The sequence below is a fragment of the Narcine bancroftii genome, chromosome 10, assembly GCF_036971445.1.
Source record: "Narcine bancroftii isolate sNarBan1 chromosome 10, sNarBan1.hap1, whole genome shotgun sequence".
Taxonomy (NCBI): Eukaryota; Metazoa; Chordata; class Chondrichthyes; order Torpediniformes; family Narcinidae; genus Narcine; species Narcine bancroftii.
The window spans coordinates 11,174,720-11,190,409 of NC_091478.1; the positions used below are offsets into that span (position 1 = coordinate 11,174,720).

The 15,690-nt window shown below is 42.3% G+C and overlaps 1 protein-coding gene across 7 annotated transcripts in view; it reads right to left on the reverse strand.

Moving 5' to 3' along the window:
- LOC138744158 (microtubule-associated protein futsch-like) overlaps window positions 1-15,690 on the reverse strand; it is a 210,573-nt gene that overhangs the window by 152,777 nt on the left and 42,106 nt on the right. For all 7 annotated transcript variants that reach the window (XM_069899816.1, XM_069899815.1, XM_069899814.1 and 4 more), the window contains 2 exons: window positions 8,155-8,351; window positions 7,307-7,390 (listed from right to left, as the gene is read on the reverse strand). In XM_069899816.1, the coding sequence (XP_069755917.1) occupies window positions 7,307-7,390; window positions 8,155-8,351 (281 nt within the window). The remainder of the gene's footprint in view (window positions 1-7,306; window positions 7,391-8,154; window positions 8,352-15,690) is intronic.

Genomic DNA, 15,690 nt, shown 5'->3' on the forward strand with positions numbered 1-15,690 from the left:
TAATTCCGCCTCGCCTGCAGAAAAATGATCTCAGGGTTGTATGGGATGTCATGGATGTACTCTGACAATACATTTGAAATCTGATCTGAAATGCAATTGGTGGATAAGGGAGGGAAAACAGGAAAACTTATTCTGGCAATTTAAAGGAAGTCTTAGAACCATAGAACACGACAGCGCAGAAACAAGACCCTTCGGCCCGTCTTGTCTGCGCCAAACCTTTTTTTGTTGCCTAGTCCCACTGACCCGTCCAGATCCCTCCATACCTCTCCCATCCATGTACCTGTCCAAATACTTCTTAAATGTTAAAATTAAGCCCACATTCACCACTTCAGCTGGCAGCTCGCTCCACACTCCCACCACTCTCTGGGTAAAGAGGTTCCCTCTAAACTTTTTCCCTTTCACGCTTAACCCATGCCCTCTGGTTTGTATCTCACCTACCTTCAGTGGAAAAAGCCGACCTACATTTACTCTATCTATCCTCCTCATAATTTTAAATACCTCTATCAAATCTCCTCTCATTCTTCTACATTCCAGGGAATAAAGTCCTAACCTGTTTAACCTTTCCCTGTAACTCAGTTCCTGAAGTCCAGGCAAAGTCCTCGTAAATCTTCTCTGCACTTTTTCTATCTTATTGATATCGTTCCTGTCGTAAGGTGACCAAAACAGCACACAATACTCCAAATTTGGCCTCACCAAATAATGTCTTATACAACTTTACCATAACATCCCATCTCCAATATTCAATTCTTTGATTATTGAAGGCCCAAATGCCAAAAGTAAATGCTGCTGAAAAAAAACATTTAAGATCTCCACCACCCCTTTTGCTCCATACAAAGCCAACCACTCTGATCTTCGAGGGGACCAATTATGTCCCTTACTATCCTTTTGGTCTGAACATCACTGTAGGAACCGTGCGGATTTTCCTTGACATTGTCTGCCAAAGCAACCTCATGTCTTCTTTTACCATTCCTGATTTTTTTCTTGAGGTTTATCTTGCATTTTCTATACTCCTCAATTATCTCATTTCCACCATGTTACCTGTACCTACTGTACTTCTTCTGAATCAGATCCCCAATATCCCTTGAAAACCAAGGTTCCCTATGCCTGCCAACCTTGGTTTAATCCTGAAATATACAAACTCTACTAACCTCGCACATCCTTGCCTGAAAACAGCTTATCCCAATCCACGCATTTCCTCAAAATTGGCTTCTCTTCAAGTTAAAATCTCAACTCAAGGTTCAGACCTATCCTTCTCCATAATTAACTTGAATCTGACGGTATTGTGTTCCCCTACACATATTACTGTTGCCTGTCCTGTTTCATTCCCCAATAGGAGATCCAGTATTGCACTCTCTCCAGTGGGTACCTTTACTTTATCTATTGATTTAGAAATCTTTCCTGAACACATTTGACAAATTCCAAACCATCCAGCCTTTTACAGTATGGGAGTCCCAGTCAATATGTGGAAAACTAAAATTCCCTCCTATCACAACTTTGTTTCCTGTAGCGGTCTGCTATTTCTCCACAGATTTGCTCCTCCAATTCTCGCTGACTATTTGGCAGTCTCTAATACAACCCCATGAGTGTGGTCATATCTAACCAGTTCCGCAGCTCTGCCCATGTATCCTCAGTAGTCGAGCCCTCTGGTCTGTCCTGCTTGAGCATAGCTGTAATATTTTCCATGATGAACAATGCCACTCCTCCCACTATCATCACCCACCCCCCCCCCACCCCCATCGCATCTAAAACAATGCAAGACTGCGAGTCCTGCCCCCTCCTGCAACCAAGTTTCACTAATGGCCACAATGTTATAATTCCACCTGCCAATCTATGCTCTAAGTTCATCTGCCTTCCCTGCAATACTCCTTGCATTGAAATAGATGCACCCGAAAACATTTACACCTCGTACAACCCGTTAACTTCTAACAGTGCATGCAATTTTCACATAATCTTTTCAAGTTTAAACTCCCCAGAGCAGCGCTTGCAAATTTTCCTGCAAGGTTATTAGTCCCCCTCCAGTTCAGATGCAAACCGTCCCATCGTCCCACCCTCCCTGAGAGAGCCCAATGATCCACAAACCTGCACAAATCTCCCTCCTGCGCCATGTCTTTAGCCACATGTTAGGCTGCATTACCCTCCTATTTCTAACCTCATCAGCGCGTGGCACGGGTAGCAATCCTGAAATCAGAATCCTGGAGGTCCTGTCCTTCAGCCTTGCGCCTAACTCTTTGAACTCTCCTTGCAGGACCTCACCCTTCACCCTCACATCATTGATCCTTTCATGGATCACGACATCTGTCTGCTCACCCTCCCTCCTGAGAATACCATGAACTCGATCTGAGATATCTCGGACTCCGGTACCAGGGAGGCAACATACCATCTGGGATACGATCTCTTTTACAGAATCTCTTATTTGTCTCCCTAACTATGGAATTCCCGATCACTACAGCTCACCTCTTCTCCTCCCTTCCCTTCTTAGCCACAGGACCTGATATATGTGGCTTATCCCTGGTAGGTTGTTTCCCCCCCACCCCTCCCCTCCCCAACAGTATCCAAAATGGTATATTGAGGGGAACAGCCACAGGGGTCACTTTAACTGCCTGGCTTTCCCTCTCAACTGTCACCCATCTTCCTCCTCCTGCTTCCAAGGTGTGATAGCATCCCTGTTACTCCTGTCGATCACTCCCTCCATCTCCCAAATGATCCGGAGTTCATCCAACTCCAGCTCCAATTCCTTAATTCAGTTTGTCATGAGCTGCAGCTGGGTGCACTTCTCGCAAAGAAGTCATTAGGGATGCTGCTGGCTTCCCTGACGACCCACATTCTGCAAGAGGAGCATTCACCTGCCTTGGCTGCCATTCCCACTTGTCTACGACAAGAGAAAAAATGTCTGATAAATAAAACCTGCCCTTACCTTCGCCTACCTGCTGAATCTTTTGTTCCTCCAAGAGGGTGGCCCTTTCTTACTTCAACTCCTGCACCACCACCTCAGCCTCTTGAGCCAAAGCCTTTCCACTCTGACTCAGCGCACCCTAACAATGACCACTCCCTCGTTCAGTCTTGATGGCAGCTTTTTTTTTAATATAAAAATGCCATTCAAACTCTGATGACATCCATTGCCCCTTCACACCAACTAAATCAAACAATCTTTTTCCTGTGTACCAGAGCAACCTTGATAATGACATAGGGTGAGTGGAAATTTCCTCCAAATAAATACAGGAAGAAACCAATACTTCAGGTCCCCATTGCAACATCTGTTTTTCAGCCACTAGTTCTGTCACTCTCCTTGAAAACTGCCTGAAGCTGACCAGGACTGGTCACAATCTTGTTGTCAGATTTAACTCTTGCATGGAGTTTGAGATCTCAAAGTTTTGTTTTCACTAAAACTAGTAAATTCTACCTCCACACTATCGCCAAACTACATTCCTGCTTCTACTCATCTGTTACTCTAATCTTAATCGATACCATCCACAAGATTCGACACAATTTTTCCAACGTTTCTTTGGCGGGTTTTTACTCTCTCTAAACTGAGGACAACACTTCTGGATTTGTCCAAACGTGTAACCATGTGTTTGTCTATCAAGTCCCTGCTTGCTGGCCTACACTTTCATTTCCTCCCTTGTTTTCAAAGATTTACCCACCCCTACCCCCCTCCTTCATCTACTTCAAAACTCCTAACTATTTTCTCCAACATTGAAATCTTTGACATAACTGTACTTAGTTGCACTTCTACAAATTTAGTAATTTTACTAGGAGAGCTTAATTATCCCTCTTGACAATGACTGCTCCAGAATTCCCTAAGGTTCTCTACCTTTCTGTTAACCTTTAAGATGCACCTTAAAATCTACTTATTTATTCAAACTTCAGATTATCTGGTCCAATACCTTTTACATGTGGCTCCAAGCCAAATTTTGTTTTGTGGTATTAGTACAAGCACATTAAGTCAGGACATTAAAACATATGTAATTGAATCACAAATGTCTACAGAGACCTTGATTGAAGTAAAAAAAAAATCAGTTCTTGAGAAACTCAGCAAGTCAAACAGTACATTTTATATGGCAAAGACATGAGCCCTTTATCAAGGTATGAGCAAAATGTGGACAGGCGGCTGAACAAAATGGTGGTGAGGGAGGAGAGAGGCAGGGGGAAGAACGCAGTCTGACAGGTAGGAGGTAAAAGGTGGATAAGGGAGGGAGGGCACAGCAGCAAATGGAGGAGGGGGATGACTCTGTGAATAGAGAAGGAAGGGCTTGGAGAGCTGGAGGTCAGAAGAATGAGGAAGAGAGGGTAACCGGAGGTAGACGAGCAGAAAATGGAGTTGACGTTCATGCCAGCTGATTGGAGAGCACACAGACGAAAAATTAGGTGTTGCTCCCCCAATCTACAGGTGGTCTTGGTTTGACAGTGCATGGGGCCATGGACAGACATGGCAGCGCAGGACTGGGACACAAAATTGAAATGGTCGGCCACTGGGAGATCTCTGTCACTGATGCGGACAGAGCGAAGGTGCTTGGCGAAGCATTGATTTGTTGTTAGAAAATTGAATGCAAATCTTCTTGTTCCTCCTTTCTTCCTGTCACCAGCCTGAGAGCGAAGCATGCTGATGTCCTTGCTTTTTAACAAGTTCATTCCAATCTCCAGGCATCTCACCATAATTTTACATGGGATATGTAATTACAAATAAAATCACCCAGACAAAACTCCTGGTTCCTAACTTCTCGAACCATGAGCTTGCACACATCCTATTTCTTGACATAACAACAACACAAAGCACTGGCAGGATATCTGCTTCAATTTTCTGCTGGATTAAAAAGCTGGAATATCGTGACAATCACTACCTGCATATAACTATATAACACTATATTACAGTTTTTATGCGTGTGTGTGTGTGTGTGTGTGTGTGTGTGTGTGTGTGTGTGTGTGTGTGTGTGTGTGTGTGTGTGTGTGTGTGTGTATATATATATAATATATACTTACCCGCACATACACACACATACATATATATACACACATATTTTTATATATATATACACACACACACACACACACACACACACACACACACACACACGTATACACATACATAGGTACACACAAATATATATATACTATATATATGGTATATACAAACATATATATATTGTGTGGGTGTGCTTTATTGGATAACACAATCTAATGTACTCTATGTTTGTGAACTGTGTAACAAGAACAATTTTGTCATATCACATTTGATTACTTCCTATGCTTTTTAAGACATTTTGAGGTTTAACATTTAAGTTATTTCTATGAGAAGTTAACAAACAATAGCTATCAAAACTGTGGAAGGCATTGCAAAGACTGATTTCACTGATACGTCACACATACTTTGTTTTTACAAGCCTGTAATTAAATGCCAGGGCTTTGGAATGTGCTGACATCATTTGACCTCAAGTATGCCAAATGAAAATTGGCCCACTGGGCTTCAAACACCTGCCTGAACATGTTCTGGCCTTTGGATAGCCGCCACTGTTTTGTGTTCAGAGCGCAGCTGGAAAAAGGGTCCTCCTGTTATCCAGTTCAGATGAAAAAATTAACAGAAATGCCCCTGCTCCCTCATGTAACTGTAAATGCAACTTAGAATTAGAAAGTGTCTGAACAGGTGCCCACTCAGCCGAAACAAGATTTTATAGTTGCCCGCTGATGTTGAAAATAGAAAACTTAACACGACCCTCCCACTTGTCAGCAGGCATTGCTTGAATTGATGTTTAATTAAAAGTTGAAATGGCAGTGTCCCAAACATAATGTTCACAGACCCAAGCACACAGCAACCAATATTGTTTAGAGCCAGTCATGTTGATGGCGCTTCTGGAAGAAACTAGTGCTTCTGAGGATAGGAATGATGTCTCTGCACAACATCATGGAAATGATGTCCATGTCAGAAAATGTTCTGACCTTCTTCTAGCTGGAACCAGAGCTGAAAACTGGCCACTGTTTCTACACGCAGAAGCAAGGCGGCAATGAAAATGTTTCTAACCTTCTTTCCACAATAAAACAAAACTGAGTGGAATTTAGGGTCACATTTGTAATGCTATTTCCATCTCAACATTCATATTGTAAATCTGATGCCAGTAATGGCACCTTCTGATCCGTGGATTTTTGATCGATTTGGACTTGAAATTGATCAAAGGATTGATCATGCAAATGTCGCCTATTGTGTAACGAGTGTTGTTTCCAGAATCTGAATATGGATCCTGGACCCCAAATGAATCAAATTCTGAATGATAGCAATCTGTTAAATGGCAACATGTTCTAAATGCAATAAAATCCCTGTTATCTGAATTCAAGCAACCAGCAGCCTCAAGCAATCGGCAAAAACATTGCATAAAATAAATAGGTAAAAAATGCAAACATATAAAAGTGGCATCCTCTCTCCCCCTCCGGCCTAGTGGTCAGTGAGCCAATCCACGCCACATGCAAACTTAAGCAACTGGCAAATTCACTTATCTGGCATCTATCAATCCCCATAGGTGATGAATACTGGGGGGGGGGGGGGAGGAAGTGGGGGGTTTACAGTAATTGTCTATTTGTGTATTATGTCTGCATATTTTATCATCGATGATCAGAGAACGCTGTTTCATCAGTTTGTTCCTGTACTATCAGATGAGAATAAACTTGACTTGATTTAAATGCCAAACAAACCCCTGCTCAAAACTTATTATAGGCAGAGTATTAAACGTTGAAAACAAAGTGATGAGAAATCGAGTAAATATCAATCATTAAAAGATTTTAAACACTGCATGAACTTGGTAACAATGGATGCCAAGAAATGGTTTGCCAGCTTCCAAAATGAAAAATGAGACATTTTGCAGGATTAGGCAATCAGGGTAATGTACTGTGCAATGGAACATGCGCTTTCAGTAAATCAACTTTGTCCTCTATTCTGTCGCATAATAATTTGGTCAACTGGAAATTTTCAAATTTATCATGCATTCTAGAGTCTCTGCAGGTTAAGACACCACATCAAAACACTATTGCAACCATACAACTTCAATTCCAAAGTAAATTTTAACCTTTCAAGAGAAATTATTCCCAGATGAGGTATTTTATATTTGTAGCAGGTACAACAAAATGCACTCAATAATATTCATGCACCATAATGTTCAAAACAAAAGTATGTTTCATTCATGTAGATTTATCACAGATTATGTGCATGACCACACTTATCAGTGTAGAAAAATGACAGGCAAAATGTAATTTTAAAGGGAGTTCATGCATTTCTTATCTTGTTAATTGCACACTATTTAAAAGCTAAAAAAAAAGGACATACCTAGGAACAACAGGTCCAGCTCTAACTTGACTAGACTGTTGCCTCTTTATCTCATGATGTGATGGGATGCTTTCGCTGTCAAGGCTATTGATATAAACAAGGAAATATTTGTTTGAATAATTAATGCTCACAGACAGTATATGCCCATTTCCTTGGGCATGAAATGCACCTGGATTCTCTGTGAATAATTGTATAATTATTTGCCCTTTAATCTTCATAAACACAATTAAATACTATTAAACGGAGAAGCTCAGAGGACAATCTGAGAAGGTCAGCCCACCAATAGTTAGCGTTGGGAGTTTGACAGTTTATTTACTTATATTTGTAAGTCAGGCTTATCTGAGGGCAGACATGCACTGGGGAACTGGAGACAGTAAAAAAGACAGATTTTGAGAGATCTTCGGAGAGGAGATGGAACCAATATATTTAATCAAGCATAGAGTGGACCGACTTTTGATACATACGGTGCAAGGTGCATACGAGCCACGGAAAATTAATGTTCAACTGATAGATTAAATTGTAATCATCGTGGGAAGGATTTATCCCAGACATTCTCAACCTTCTGAAAGTGTATGGGCCCGCTTCCCTCTGAAGTAATCAAGTTTTGATTTCTTCTATACTTCTCTTCTACCGACGACATAAAAAAAACCCCAAAAATATTTACATCATGTGAGGTGAAAAGAAAACAAGGATTTTATTTAAATGTGCTGTGGCCCCCAAAGTGTGGAGGAGGGGTCATAGAGACCCCCATTGAGAATGGCTGCTTTACGCCACTGTACACAATTGAAGCTCAGGGTGTTTTTTTTTAAAAAGAGCACCATTGTAATTTCTAAATTTCCATTCCCTACCTTACACTGCCCGTAGCCCGTGCAGCAGAATTCCCTCCCTGTAGGCTTGGAGCAGGACGGGTTTCGCCTTTGTGCGTCTGATCACTGACAACTCTTGCCCTTCCCAAGTCTGGCCGTTCCTCATTCACATTCTGCTCACCCTTAACACCTTGACTGGAGCAAGATCCACCTTGGGGGAATTTCTTCTTTTTATTTGTCTACAGAGAAAGAGGAAGAAATCCATTATCAACTTGCATCCCAAGAGTGAAATTATGGATTTTCCCAAGACTTCACAACCGTGTTTTCTGTGCTGAAAGCAGAAGCATCACTTTGGAAGCTGCCAGTTGGGAAGCCATTCCCATGAACCTTGAGAATTTGTAACGTGCTTGCTTATGAAAGTGAATTTGTATTTTTGATCCCAGCACAAAAAAATATATTTTCCCTTTCAACAGGTATGTTAAATGTGATCACTTTGCTTGGGCTCCTAAATGGGCATCACATTCTCAGTGATCTGTGATATATCTTCATAGTTTATTACCACTGACCATCTACGTAACCAGCACATACTGCAAAATCACCAGAAGAATTTTAGCATGGATGTATTGCTTAACTGGAGCCTTTCTTCAGCTGAATTACGACTTACCTCCTTGACCATGTTTCCTCATTGTAAATCCGAAAACCTCAAACCAAGGAGTGAAAGGATAGAAACATCAGCCTGCAGATCTATCACGCCATTAAGATGGAAAATGTTCCAAGATATTTAAAGGGACACGAGGAATAAAAATAGGCATTGAGAGCAAGAAATATCAGGGAGGCACAAAAAAAAGCTGAGTGAAAGATGCTATTTAAGAGGTGAAATAGAAGAGGCCAGTTGAGAGTCAGAAAGATTTAGAGAGGAAATTCCAAAAGCAATAACAGTACCTTGATGCAGTGGGGAGTAATATACATGTAATCACAAGAGAGGAATAGCTGGTCATGGAAGAACACAGCTGAGATTTCAACCCCTTCAGGCACAAGTAAGAAAGCAGTTATTGTTCCTGCAATAGGCTATTTGCCCCTACCCTCCTATAAAATCCAATTCAGACCAAAGTCATCACCTCAAGCAAGTAAATTAAATGACAAAACAAAATTTAAAACAAAGGCCAGGAAGTGGATTTCTCACTAACCGAGCCCTTGAAATTTGCTCTTTGTTAAATGCGAAGCTGACCTTCTCCAACTCTCCACGTGCACCAGATTGGACAACACCAGCGTAGTTTGTGCGTGCGTGTGTACAAATACTTCAAATCAGTGCAAATCAAGCTGATGTAACAGAGCTGGCACTCAAATGAGGAAAGCAGTAGATAACCAAACAAGGTCAGTCAAGTTTCCATATCCTGTCATCTCTGGACAAAATGGTGCTGGTCATTTTCAGGAAAGATGAAGCCACCATGAGTGAAAGAATCGAAAGCAGCGAGGATGTGATTTCACACCTAATCTCCCTTTGATTGTTTCATCTCCTCAGCCCTTTATGACTTCTTCTCACAAAATGAAAATGATGTAAATTTCCATCTCTTCCTACGCACCCCAGCCCACTCAGCTGAACACACTACACCACAACAGTACTCTGTTACTAGCCCAGAGGACCCCAAAACACAGCAGCAATTGATATTCACCAAGACAAATGGTTACTTAAACAAAAATTGCTTTTAATTATTTTTAAACGTGAAAACAGAATCACACTTCAACTCATCACTATTGGCTTAACTAACCTAATTTAACCCCCTTCTAATTCTAAGCGCACGTGTATGTAATGTGTGTGTGTGTGTAAGTTCAGAAAAGTTCTTTGGTTCACAGTCCAATCTCATTTCTCATTCCTCCAAGTTCACTGGTTGCAGGCAATTCTTAGACTGTGCACAGAATTTAACATTTATAAAGTTCACCAGGCTTTGGTGCTCGAAAGATAAATGGTTACCACTTGGGAAGGTTCTTGTCAGTTTTCAGAGAGAGATTCGTTGCATGCTGACAGTCACAACTGATTCCTTTTTTAAAAAATCAGCCACTCCAGTGTCTTGCTGATGAAACCTGCCCCCTCAGGGTTCTCCAGATGATAACCTCTTTCTTTCAGGTCACCAGAGTTCCTTTTTGTTTTTCTTATTCCAAGTGAAACATTAGACAGCCACTCTTCTCCTCTTCCATGAACCACAAGGGCTTTGACCAGGATGATCTAAGAACTCACAACCCGTCCTCCAAATGGGGTTTTCCACAAGCTTGCCAGCTTGTCCTGTTCCAGTTCCAGGCTCTCTCACAGAGAGAAAGCTTGTTTTACTCTCTGCTTGCAAAACCACATGACCTTCCTAGAACAGCAAGTTCTTCTCCAGACAGAATGTGGCTCCAACAAGCTCTTTCATCTGTTGCCTTTTTGTAAACAACAATCCATTAGTGAAGTCTCTTGGGCTCTCTCCAAAGCTTTTGCAAAGACTGTTAGACCCAACATGTCTAGCATGAGCAGAGCTCCAGTATTTTAAATAAGACCTGTTTTAAAGTGTTTGTATATGACCTACACTAACAAACCCTGCCCCAATTTATCTCCCAAAAACATAGCTATATTCTGTCACAACTCTCTTCACATTTTTATTTCAGATATCCAAGAATTTAAGCTGTAAGGCAAAGAAGATAGCGATGAAATGACATGGTTACTTGCTTTCTCCTTCACGGTTATCTTGGATTGCATTGTACATAATTAAAAATGAGAGTGAAGAGATTTAATCATGGATTTGGAATTGGTTTGCCTGTGGAAAGCAGAGGTTAGTCGTAAATGGAACTTATTCTGCCAGTCGGTCAGTGATTAGTGATGTTCTGCTGTGATCTGTTCTGGAATCCTGCTCTTCGTGATTTTTATAAATGTTTTGGATGAAGAAGTAATGGGGTGGGTCAGATGATACAAAGGTTGGAGGTGTGGTGGAGAGTGCAGAATGTTGCTGTAGGTGACAACAGGATATTGACACAATGCAGAATTGGGCGGAGAAATGAAAGACAGTGTTCAATCTGGATGAGTGTGCCATGATGCACTTTGGAAGTTGAACGACGGCAAAGTATGTGGTTAATGGCAGGATTCTTAACAATGTGGAGGAACAGACTGATCTTGGGGTCCAGATCCATAGATCCCTCAAGGTTGCTGCGCAAGTTGATAGGGTGGCTAACAAGGCATGTGATGCCTTGCCTTCATTAATCAGGGGACTGAGTTCAAGAGCTGTGAAGCAATGTTCCAGCTCAATAAAACTCTGCTTTGACCACACTTGGAATATTGGGATCAGTTTGAGTCACCTCATTACAGGAAGGATGTTGATGCTGTGGAGAGGGTGCAGAGGAGATTCTGGCTCTATGTATATTCAATGAAGTTATTTCTCTTCAATTAAAATGTTAAATTTAAAGAGACAGAATAATTGTTCGGCACAGACGAGAATGGCCAAAGGGCGTTTTTTGTGCTGTAGTATTCTATGGTACTAATGATAAGGAAAGGTTACAATTAAACAGGTAATTTCACCCTCACTTGTGATGTTCTCAATTTCCAGGAGAAAACAATCATTTAAGATAATGTGTGATTTTTTTTGACTCTTTTGACAGCTTTTATTTTGATATAAAATATATAGTGCATTAAAAACTTTTCTTGGGCATTAAATTACTGGGTCTGAAGAAGCAGGAAGAAGAGGCTCGAGCAGTGGTGAGATTGTGCAGGTGTTTGCTGTGGAATTGTCCAAACGATCTTTCCAATAAGCAGATTGGTTCTGATAGGAAAGATCTGGGAGCCTCCATGTGTTTGACGTGCTGAATGGCTTCCTTTTTTGATGCAAGAAAATATGAAATAGGTGAAAATATGAGGTCAGTTCTCTTCCGCTCTAGCTCTCTGCAGCGTGGGTCCTTCCTTGGGTGTGTTTTGGTTTGTAGGTGATCTTGATATGTTTAAAATCCATCTGCCAGTTGTTGGATCTTCTCTGCTCTTTTCAGCCACCATCCGTTTTTGGGCCTTAGCATTCAGATGCCTATGAAATTCAAGAATAGCCTGCATCTAATTAGTTCCTGAGTTCCTGGATTGGTTGTCTTGTTCCACTGATGCTGTAACCTTGCCTTTCTATTCCATCTTGATCCACCTGGAGAACGACCCCTCGTCAACTTCAGTTCGGCGTTTAATAAGATCATTTCTCAGAGGCTGGTGTCCTCGTTATGACTCAACATCCCTCTCTGTAACTGGATTTGGGACTTCCTAACAGAAAGACCAGAGTCTGTCCAGGTTGGCAGCAGAACAGAAAGCACCATGACGCTGAGCACCTCGGTCTGTGTGCGCTGCCCGCTCCTGTTCACGACACTGACCCACGACTGCATTGTCAAATCCAGCTCTGACAGTGTCATCATGTTTGCCTCATAAGCACCAATGAGTCGCACCACACAGAAGAGGTGGAAAATCTCATGATATGGAATGAAAATAACAACCTTTCTCAAGACAAAGAAAATGATCATGGACATGGAGGTCATTGAAGGATTCTAAGCATGGGAGGCCAATGACACGTCCTCAACAAAGCTGTTCAAGTCATTTATCATCTATGTACATTTGTCATGGTGGGGAGCTGGCTGATGGAGGACCTCAGTTTTCTTCAGGCTGACTTCCAGGCCAAACATTTTGGCAGTTTCCGCAAAGCAGGACGTCAAGCGCTGAAGAGCTGGCTCTGAATGGGCAACTAAAGCGGCATCATCTGCAAAGAGTAGTTCACGGACAAGTTTCTCTTGTGTCTTGGTGTGAGCTTGCAGGCGCCTCAGATTGAAGAGACTGCCATCCGTGCGGTACCGGATGTAAACAGCGTCTTCATTGTTGGGGTCTTTCATGGCTTGGTTCAGCATCATGCTGAAGAAGATTGAAAAGAGGGTTGGTGCGAGAACACAGCCTTGCTTCACGCAACTGAGGTCCTCCATCAGCCAGTTCCCCACCATGACTACCAGCCCCCCCACATCTCCATCGGGCACACAAAACTCAAAACGGTCAACCAGTTTACCTATCTCGGCTGCACCATTTCATCAGATGCAAGGATCGACAATGAGATAGACAACAGACTCGCCAAGGCAAATAGCGCCTTTGGAAGACTACACAAAAGAGTCTGGAAAAACAACCAACTGAAAAACCTCATAAAGATAAGCGTATACAGAGCCGTTGTCATACCCACACTCCTGTTCGGCTCCGAATCATGGGTCTTCTACCGGCACCACCTACGGCTCCTAGAACGCTTCCACCAGCGTTGTCTCCGCTCCATCCTCAACATCCATTGGAGCGCTTTCATCCCTAACGTCGAAGTACTCGAGATGGCAGAGGTCGACAGCATCGAGTCCACGCTGCTGAAGATCCAGCTGCGCTGGGTGGGTCACGTCTCCAGAATGGAGGACCATCGCCTTCCCAAGATCGTGTTATATGGCGAGCTCTCCACTGGCCACCGTGACAGAGGTGCACCAAAGAAAAGGTACAAGGACTGCCTAAAGAAATCTCTTGGTGCCTGCCACATTGACCACTGCCAGTGGGCTGATAACGCCTCAAACCGTGCATCTTGGCGCCTCAAAGTTTGGCGGGCAGCAACCTCCTTTGAAGAAGACCGCAGAGCCCACCTCACTGACAAAAGGCAAAGGAGGAAAAACCCAACACCCAACCCCAACCAACCAATTTTCCCTTGCAACCGCTGCAATCGTGTCTGCCTGTCCCGCATCGGACTTGTCAGCCACAAACGAGCCTGCAGCTGACGTGGACTTTTTACCCCCTCCATAAATCTTCGTCCGCGAAGCCAAGCCAAAGAAAAGACATTTGTAGTTCATTTCCATGGTGATGTGGGCCAAATCTGCTTAAGAACTAGACTGGGAAGACTGCTCATTCCACTCCCAAATTGTTATACTCCCAGTGTTTGTCATGTTGAAATTGCTAGTTAAACTTGCAAAAATAATGACCTAATTACCTTCATCGCATTGCCAACTTGTGTAAGGCAGAAACTAGTTGGTGAAGTTCCCACAAGCCGAAAATGGTACAAAGACTTAAAAGCAACTGGATAAAATAAATGGTACGTGTTTTATTTTTTTAAAATTATTAGCTTTCAGATCTTATTAACTTCAGCTGAAGTTTGTTTTCTTTAGGCATTCCATGGCTAAAGGAATGCTCTGATCATAATGCTATTGTATTATTAGAGCATTGGCTTTAGTTGACAACATGATTGCTGGCCACAGTCACAAATGCAGCTATGTTTCAGTGAATTCCAACACCACTTGCATAATGACAGAAAATTATATGCCTTTAAGCACGATTCAGCTGATCACTGTTAAAGCCATACTTAGCACAATCCCAGGCACAAAACACTTTCACAGGCATTTTGTACAGAAAATATTCTTTTTCCAGGCTTGGTGCAGTTTAGTTGAATCACAGGTACCACTCCTTCATTGGACACGAGCATACATATCCCTGTGGGTGGTGGTTGTAACATGTCACACTGCTCAGTTACACTCAACAACACAGCTTTCAGTCTGCCTTCAGCAAACACTGGCAATTCCTGCCATAATTGTGCACTACCCATTTCCCTCCAAGGCACCGCATTCATTTTGTGTTGGTTAGAGTTAACTTACCCTTTCTTCTTATTCCTTTCCACAGCCCTTCCAAAACAAACTCCAGTGCTTGCTACCAACAGCCCATGCTTTAAGAAAACTTCCTGAATTAGAGGATTAGAAAAATCTCCAACAGGTGAATGCTGGGAAGCAGGCCAAAGGTCATTTTTTCAGCGTCAGGGCTCAAATTACAGATTGAACAACACTGGCAGCCTAACCAAATACAGCAGTGTGAAGGATTAAACTGAAACAGCCCTGCCTTTGCAGATCGCTTAACACTGGCTTTGACTTTTGTTTCACTCATTTCTCCACCTAAAAGTTTGTCAGCATCACTTACGTTTACACTGCAAATCATGACTGACAGTCCAGTACCCTGCTTTTTCATAAATCCCAAAAATACGATTGTAACTTTCACATTGTTAACCAGCAGCAAAGATCCTGGTGAAACAAACAACTACAGTGGCTCTCATTAGAAAAACTTCTCAACAAAGTCCAACATTTTTTTAAAAATCAATTTTTCCTTCAATGCTATCATTATGAGCACTCTTCCAAGATGACACAGAATTTGGATGGGATTTACAGTAACACACGGGGGTAATCTCATCCTTACCAATCTACCTGTGGCAGACGAGTCCCACTCCACCACTGTTGGGCACTATCAGTTGCCCCAATAATCACAAAGGACAAAGACTGAGGGGAACGATAGGCTTTATTGTACAGAAAACTTGAGCTGGTCCGGATCCAAGCTAGGAAAGTGCAGGGAAGGGAGAGGTGGCCCGACTTTATGGCCTGGGTCCCAGAGGAGGAGTGTGTCATCAGGAAGCGGGCCAGCCCGAGCCAATACCAGCCAATTAGGACATACAATCCATACCATTACAATCACCTCCAGAGATCCTTGCCATAACAGAAGACAGTTTTCAGTTCATGTTATTTAGTGCACATAATATCAAAAAA